Here is a 9024-nt window from a genome sequence, read left to right as displayed (position 1 = left end):
GTCTATGAAACCAATTGACCAACATACTGTTTCGTATGGATGCGCTAGTTAAAGTCTGATGATTCTTCCACAGTCAGTGTGTTTGAGTTTATACTGGATACAATAGGCTATTGTGACAAGCCTGCAGTTGTATTTTACACAACGTGGATCTAGACCTGGCACCTCGCTATGCAGAACCTGCATATTATTTTGATCTCGATTGTTCAACTGCAAGCCGTCTTAGCTTCTGATATCAAAGATCCAGCCTCCAAAAGATCGCAAGAAATCATCTGAAAGAATGCCAAGGCTATTGGAAATTCCGAACTTTCACCAAAATCGGGCAAGGTATCGAATTTGACTCTTGAGGAACGACTCAGAAATATGGGACCCAATGGATTAACAATAGTGAAGAGAATTACAGAAAAAAGAATAAGGAAACTTCAATATAAATTGAATGACACAAAGGACTTGGATCCACATGAAAAAGATTTCAAATTTCATCTACTCAGCTTGTTTATTGAAGAGCTAGCTGAAAGCGAAAAAGACATGCTAAAATAAAAATTTAAAGTGGCACTTCTCGCCTATTAAGGTCTTGTGTGACACGGAAACGTAAATAAATTCGAAAAAGGCACGCGAATGAATTTACCACTAAAGGGAACAAATGCAGCTACAGCGGACGATAGGGAGGGGTTAGATAACATCTCAAACAGTGTAAAATGAAGAGTGAACCTAGTACACTTGTTGCACAGAAATCTGCGATGAAATTGATATTCCGGACATACAATAACGAAATGATACGCCGTTTCGGGTACATGCAACGTTCGCAAAGTTGGGAGAGAATACAACCGATATTGAACAGATGAATCGACCTTTGCATACCACACACAATAAACTTGAACAGAACGTTCTCACCATCCCTACATGGTTAGCTCTAACAAAGACACATTTTGAATGTGTATTTCACTGCATAGTGTGTATATATACCGTTGATAGCAATGTGTAATACAGTTATATGTTTCAAAAATATAGAATGTAATATTACAGGTCAGCTGGTTGTTCAAGAGATGCAGGGAATAAATAACAGATCGACGATTCTGGAGATATGTAGATATAACTAGGCTTCTAGGAGTACACAACTCTAATATTGCAACAAACAATATGTTCATACTGCTTAATTTATACCAGTCGAAGCTTTTTGACAGACCCTCATCAGAAGCCAACGGCAGTAAACGCGACTAACCAATTCGAAATATAGGAGTTTTGACTTTCTGACGTAATAATGACACAAAATACACAGAGTCGCGAATGGCATCTAACAACGCACAAATATTTTATAGCCGATTTTGTGTCTGTTGTACCGTAACTTTGCGTTGTGGACTGGGCGTTATGAACTTGTATTGGCCGCCCGTCATTGAGTTGGTGGCAAATGTTTGCAATATAGTCTAAGGCAGGTGTTCTCAATCTTTTTGACTTCGTGGACCCCTTTTGGAACGTCACGGACTCCCGCGGACCCCTCGAAGTTTTAGTTCAAATTTAGCTCAATTAATATCGTGTAACCGCCATATGTCTTGAGCATTGAGCAAACATTAACTGTAGGCTAGTGATAAACAGCAACAAAATGAATTTTGTTGAAAATAGCATCGTACTATTTAGGCAGAAATTGGGTAGAATTTTATTATTTCAAAGCGAATTCTGCAACTGCACTTTTTAGACTACGTGGTCGTGTCTTGAAAATCGGCGTCTCCGATTTGATATGAACGAGTGCCGAAAATCCATTTCCATAAAGATAGGTGGTGAGGAATGTAATAATAACGCGTAGCGTTTCCTACGACACTTTTGGGTATGATGGCAAAAAACATGCTACCAACACTGGCAAACAGATTTTTTAATGAACATATAACGCCCAGCCTTGTCCTTTCTGTTTAGAACAGTCGTTCACAGACTTTCCAGACACGCCCCCCATTTATGACTGTGAAAAATTTTGCGTCATATCTCAAAATGTAACCAAAATGCTGGCAATCCCAATGGATAGTATGATAGCATAGCATGGAAGGTTATGACTGCTGCTGAGCGAATTCTCAGTTATGAAATTTGGACTATACACAGACCAATAACTATGAATTGGAGGTAAATCGCGAGGAGCGCGAAAAATAATTTCATTTGACCGCAGCTTAGCGCCGCCCTTCAAATGCTTTCGCGCCCCGCAGTTTAAGAACTACTGGTCTAGAAGCTCATCTTGAAGTCATTATGGAATAAGGGTTATGTAGGTCACAGGCGAAATTGGATGTTTGCAAACATTTTGAAGTCACCGTGATTGACATTACTTCTCTCCTTTTTCTTATTCTTCCACTATCCCTAACAAAACTTCTAGAAACAGCAATATGTTTGTAGCAGTAGGCTATTATGGCAATTTTGCAATTAAGATGAGTTTGCCCTGTAGGATATTTCATCTCAGACGCCCATTCTGTTAATGCGATTCCTGGAGTTTTAGCAGAAATGAAGCGAAACTGCCTCGTGATTTCCATAATAACAAAAATATAAATTAGGTTATCAACCAATTTGAAAATTTAGAGGTTCCACGGTTGAAAATGCCTCGTGCACCCCTCGGGGTCCGCGGATCCTGGGTTAAGAACTACTGGTCTAAGGTTCGATGAATTCAAGTCATGTAAAAATTGTGGACTCGAGTCGTCCCGACACTACCCTGGCTTACAAATCCAGTAGAAAGCAAAATCTACGCACGCCAGGTGAAGGATCGAGAAAGGTCTCACGTACAAATAATGGTATACTAGAGTCACATGTGGAGAACCACTGTGCCAGCGTATAAGATCATAAAATTTCGGAATATTCGGTGGACGTCCACATATTCAGATTGATGGAACAATCTGGGTATGTAAACTATTGAAAGTCAACACTTCCAACAAAGTTTGTACTATTCCATGGTGAATTGAATGGGTGATCTTTACCAAACTTATGCAGAGAAAAAGAGTCGTGGGCCCATACTGATTTCTTCACTATTTTCCAGACTACCTTCCGCAAAAATCGCATGTCAGTCAAATACAGATTCCGGCCGCGGTACTCGCGAATCATTTTCTTCATGTTTGGTATCGAATCTCCCGTACCTCCCCACATACCCCCGCTGATCGGAAAACGAGAATGATTCGGGTGGTCTCTCATGACATGAAACTTCTTTCCTGATTTTATCCATTCATCCACCGCCGCTTTGCCTCTGTCGATTAATCGAGAGTCGATGTCTCGAACTGCATACATCTTTAGAGGCTCGGATGCGATCAGAAACCGCCAGGACATTTGATTTATGATGTCGGTGCCTGTCATATTAACAAATTTGACACTGTTCTCGCACAATTGGTCGCGGACGTGTTTTGGGACTGTGTTATCAATATAAATCCAAACCTTCCATCCAGGATAAATACTGAACACACGTTTGGAGTTCTCCAACGCCCCTCCAGTGTATCTTGTTTTACTGCCGTATAGGCTGTAGGAAATCGCAGGACGTACCCACAAGCGTCGGTCATTATTTATTTTAGCCAGGGACTCTCCTGGAGCATAAAATTCCTCTGGATCGGTACAGCGATCAAAATAAAATTCGATGCCATCTTGTACCCATTGGGGAAGTCCGCATACTTGAAATCCATAAGCAACTTCGTTTTCTCCGCAAAACTTTTCATCCTGTTTCACTTGACCGATTTTCATAACTAGGGATTTCATTGGATAAAAAGCCTCTACCTCATTCCTTTTTGTTATCTCATCCCAGTCATTTTTTTGCAATAAGTCCGAATATCGGGTTACTATACTTTTCCCTATTTCCTTTGACATCGCTATTCCAAGGGTAGAAGACAAATTTCCTCTGCAAAGATCACCGATGTGAAACTGACAGTCATTCGAATAATCATGCATACGAGCTGAATGATACAGTGACATTAAGGGTACGTCACCTTCAATCATGTGCTTCGCAATGAAATCCCTCCAGCCTTGAAGAAACACCATGTCGCTGTCGATTAAGAATAGTATCTTGAAATCGGTTTCGAGGAACCTTTCAACCAGTGGTTTCAGCAATCCAGTTACCGAATCTGACTCAATAATGTGGACACCTGGTCCATACCATTGCTGCAGCATATGGTGATCGTGTTGAGCGACGTGACGTACTATGTACACACTCTCATTCTTTATTTTGTGGTATTTTTGTATTACGGATCCCGTGAAGCTTGAGTATCCCTTCTCCTTCATCAATCGAACCCCAAGCATTATTTGACTTTGTGTCTGATCATCTATTTTCATATTTATAACTGGAGCCGCTTCCATTATACGACCTTGTGCTTGCCCATCTGGTTTCTTATTGATAACTGAAGGCGCTTTCATAATACGACTTTGTGCTTCTCCACCTGGTTGCATTTTTACGACTGAAGGAGCTTTCATGGTGACTTTCCTATTGCAATAATAAGTTGCAACAAGAGCTGCACAAAACAGGCTCAATATTAGGATCACTCTTCCCAGTGGCATATCAAATTTAGTAGACTATGGTGTCTGCAAATAAAGATATTCTAGGGAGGGTGATCTGGCGATCGTGATAGACTTACGCTGCGCTATGCTTAGCGGCTGACACGCGTGTTACGTCTAGTGCCTGGCAACTTCTATTACCTCGTACCAGACTTCCATCTCCGTCTTCAACTGTTTTAACCGGACATATAACTTGTATGACATCGTGTCGTTTTTATGCTAACTGGGAAGGCAAGAAGGAATGACTGATCCAATTTAGAAAATAAATTTAAAAATATTATTTTACTTATTAATTGTGAAGATGATATATTGTGGCGCTTGTCACCTTATGGGTTTGGTGCACCACGACAAAAATTCGTATTACAAGTCACAAATCATTTACCTATAAATGGCCTAAATTAACACATTGCTGGCCGGAATGAACTCTCCGAACGGTGCAGAATTTAGAAATAAAAGAATAGTAACTTACCGAGTATCAGGTAAGATCAGAAATGTGAAAATATCCAGACGCATATTCAGAGGTGGTCAGTAACGAAGTACTTCTACTTTTTCGAAGTACTCAAGTAGTTTTCCTCTACTTCTGGTACTTACTCAAGTAGATATGAAGTTCACTACTTCTACTTCATAATATTTTGTGATCTACTTACTTACTTCTCGCTATTTTCAGTTTGTCAAGTAGAAGTAGTTTAATCCTCTAATCGGGAAGATAGCCAGAGAAATTTCGGGGCTGTTTTCACGGAGTATCGACATTTAATTTTCATAAAATGTGACTTAAGCCCAAAATTTTCGTCGCGCTTCGCGCGCAGTGAATACGGAGTAACTAGTATGATTTCACGAAAGTATCGGTGAATATAATTTAGGTAGCGGGTTGGCGTGGTTCCGTTCACACCGCATTGTCACCCTTCGCCATATCAAGTATTACATCACAGTATATATGGCTTATCATAACGTTTGAAACTGATGTTTCGCAATCTAGCATTTACTTATCATATTGTAATCAAGCTGCCCATGGCGTGTCCTAATCTGGAAAAGTGGACTCTGACTTTTTTTTAGTTTTAGAGCTGTTTTAGCATACCAACCTTCGTAATTTTCTGGACTAAAGACATTAAATACCTGTTCCGTTTTTAGATTTATATTTTACTTTCAATTACCAGCACCATATATTTTAATTTCTACTTTATATCAGTTCTTTTGTCTGTATAACATACATAAAAACAAGTGTAGCAATGTCTTCAATTTCCAGAAATAAAGCTACACAATATAGCTTACGGTCCACCATATTTTTATTAACGTTTACCAATCGCACAAAGCGTTTACACCGTATCCAACACAACATCTCCGTATTGCTTTCCGACTAAACTACAGGCCTTATAATATGGGGGACTGCGCAGTACCATGATATTTTCTAAAACGTGCTGTTTGAGTAAACAGAGAATTAGTATCGCATTTCCATATCAATACTATCATTTTCATCCCATGACGTGGACGAATGCTTACATGTTATCGAAAATTGGAGACCTGCTGGTATGCATCAATATGAATCAAGCTAGGCACCATTCGCATAGCTCAATTAGCACCTTTTTAAAATCCATGTGGACGAATTATGATCGTTTTCACAACTGCTTACTTACTTGAGTACTTTTAAAGTCAGTCAATTCTACTTCTACGTCAAGTAGTTTTAGGTTGCTCACGGAAGAAGTACTTCTACTCGTACCTGAGTAGATTTTTTCGTCGCTACTTCTACTTCCACTTGAGTAGCTTTCTGGACTACTTTGACCACCTCTGCGCATATTGCACAGAGCGCCTTGTAGTTGAGTACTAATGAAGCATACCCAAAATATTACGGTTGATGACGGTTACCCTGAACACGTTATGAACCGCGGCATACAGAGTGGGGTTGCCATACGTCCGGAATTTCCCGGACATGTCCGGAACTTCACTGTTCAAACTGCGTCCGGAAGGAAATTCTAAAATATGCCTAAATGTCTGGAATTTTGAAGGCTTGACGTAGGCTCATAATTTTTTCGTAAATCAAGATAATGGCATGATTTTTTAGGATATTTACGCTACATGATATTTTTCTTCGCGCTGCGCGATTTACCAGCACATTAGTTGATTTTAGTATGGGGACTACCACTCTTGCAAAAACTGCAATAAAATATAAATTGAAATAACCTTCAATTACTGAAATAAGCCTAATTGTAATAGCAATTATAGGTGAACGGTATACTCCTAGATATGGTTCAGGCCGTTAAAATGCTTTATTCAAAGATAGTGGTTCCAAACGTGGGGGTCGTTTGCCTTTATTCTATTCGAATATGTTGAGCGTAAGCAGCTTCCAAAATAAGCCGTGAGTAATTTTAGGCAAAGGTGCTGACTTCTTTCAGTAATCAGCTCGTCAAATTATTATGATCTGGGTCACGGAACATTTTCAAATTGGACATGAAGTCGCGACCGTCAAAGTTCGGAAACCACTAGGTGTGGGGTGTTTATAAAGCTCCGTGGTGCGCACCGGCATAAGTCTGATAAACAATCTTTTCGGTGTGACATGATTATGACTTATATTACGCTCCCTGTATTTTTAAAATCATCATCCTTCCCCAGCTCTACCGCTAACACTGCTGATCATGTGGACGGAGAGAGGATCAAGCTATATAGTAATATACGGAAGAACTAATATTGTTGACAGAATTCATTCCAAAAATATAACGATCAGATGGGTATAGAAACCAGATACATAAAGAAACCCCCAGAAGTTGCATCTTTTACCCTATGGTGGGCCCAAAATCAATGTTTATTTGGACGGAAAGGGACTGAAGGAATGTGGTTTCGGTGCCGGTCACACAACACACAGCCACATACTCATTGACCGGATCGTGACCATTTCAGGTCTATAAGCAAAGGTTTGCTGGTGTGACGTCATATTGACAGACAATGTGCTCATAACTCATTTTGAAATCCACTAGTGGGCGCTAAACAGTGTCCGAAATTTGGGTCACATAAATATGGTAACCCTAATATAAAGGAAATTACCGCATTTTAACGCGGAAAAGTCAACAGAGCCTACCGAACGAACAACCAAAGATGTTTACATTCATCTGCCCTGGATTGGTCCTATTTCCTCCCGCTTTGAAAAGCAACTGATTTCTCCGGTCAGTAAGTGTTACGACACAGTGAAGACCAACATGATTTGGCGCTTCTTCGATATACCCCTAAGATCAAACATACCAAAATATATAAATGGAAAAAATAAATTCTTTTTTCGGGTTGGGTATGTGGGTTGGGAGTGGGTTAGGGTTGCGGTTGGGGTTAGGGTATCCCAATATTAGGGCTGTGGGTAAGAGATAGTATGGTTAGGGGATGATAGATATTAGGGTCGTATGAATGACGTATATGAGGGTTGGTCGTAAGGGATATTAGGGTTAGGGAGCAATGTTCCCTCTAAGCTGCGCACGTGCTCAATTGCGCAGTGCTGACACGGTCTCTGGGCACAAAAAAATCCGAAGTGATGACATTTTTTTAGTTGATACGCACTGTTGTCCAAGGGACCGCGCAGTGAGTTGGTGAGTGCGCGCAGACTCGTGACAAATATAAGGAACATTGGTTAGGGGTGATAAAATCCCCGAAATAACGTCCGCAACCTCCGACCCGAATATATTTTATCCACCATCCCTAATATCCGTCATCCTCTGACCGTAATATCTCCCACTCACAACCCTGATATACCTCTCCCACAACCCTAATATCTCTCACTCACAACCCTAATATCCCTCACCCACAACCCTAATATTTCCCCCTCGCAACCCTAATATCCCTCACCCACAACCCTAAAATCTCCCGCCTACAACCCTAATATTGGGATATCCTAACTAAAACCAAAACCCACTTCTAACCTTAATATCCAGAACCCACAGCTCCAATTCCAACCCAATCCCAACACGAAAAAGAATTTATTTTTCCGTTTATAAATTTTGATATGTTTGATCTCGGGGGTATATAGATGAAGCGCCCGTGATTGTTTACGACAACGAGGCTGCTCCCTTCAACACGTTAAGACGTGCTTCCCGCATTTCAACTAAGTAATATTAAATTTAGTAATTCTCTGTTAACATTGTTAAACAGCCTATTCCTTTTATGCAATTGTTTACGCCTGGACGAATAAAAGTCACTTTTACAATGGTTTGGCGTGGCTCCTGTAATATTCCACTCGAAGTCCTCGTTATTGGGCTTTGGGCTAACCCTGGGACGTGTCTCGACGTCTACGTCTGCAAATTTTTTCTCGATTACTTCTACCTATGTTAATTTCACATACTGAAGGTTATTTCACTCATAAAACTCGAAATACTTGTTCGCTCGAGTCAAAGCCATGGCGCTTAGAGTAGAATTTTACGAATCTTTTGATAATATCGAGCATGTGGACCTCTTTCGAAGGGTCATTTTCAAAATTAAATATCGCATAGGGAGACTTTGCAAATTTTCGGTATATTTTGCTATCTTTCGTCGCAGTAAGTCATTCTGGACCGCAAAAAT

General features: G+C 40.3%; 1 protein-coding gene across 1 annotated transcript; it reads right to left on the bottom strand.

Annotated features, from left to right (window-relative positions):
• Positions 1-302: 302 nt before the first annotated feature.
• Positions 303-4852, bottom strand: LOC145457112 (uncharacterized). Its single transcript, XM_080335275.1, has 2 exons — positions 1874-4852; positions 303-848 (listed from the first exon to the last, which is right to left on the bottom strand). The coding sequence occupies exon 1, from the start codon at positions 4495-4497 to the stop codon at positions 2875-2877; it is 1623 nt and encodes a 540-aa protein (XP_080191401.1). The 5' UTR covers positions 4498-4852; the 3' UTR covers positions 303-848; positions 1874-2874.
• Between the last annotated feature and the right edge of the window lie 4172 nt (positions 4853-9024).

The sequence above is a fragment of the Botryllus schlosseri genome, chromosome 15 (genome assembly GCF_051294905.1).
Source record: "Botryllus schlosseri isolate E-star chromosome 15, Bs_hap1, whole genome shotgun sequence".
NCBI lineage: Eukaryota > Metazoa > Chordata > Ascidiacea > Stolidobranchia > Styelidae > Botryllus > Botryllus schlosseri.
Note: the sequence above shows the minus strand (reverse complement) of the source record. Positions and strands in the feature narration are given on the sequence as shown.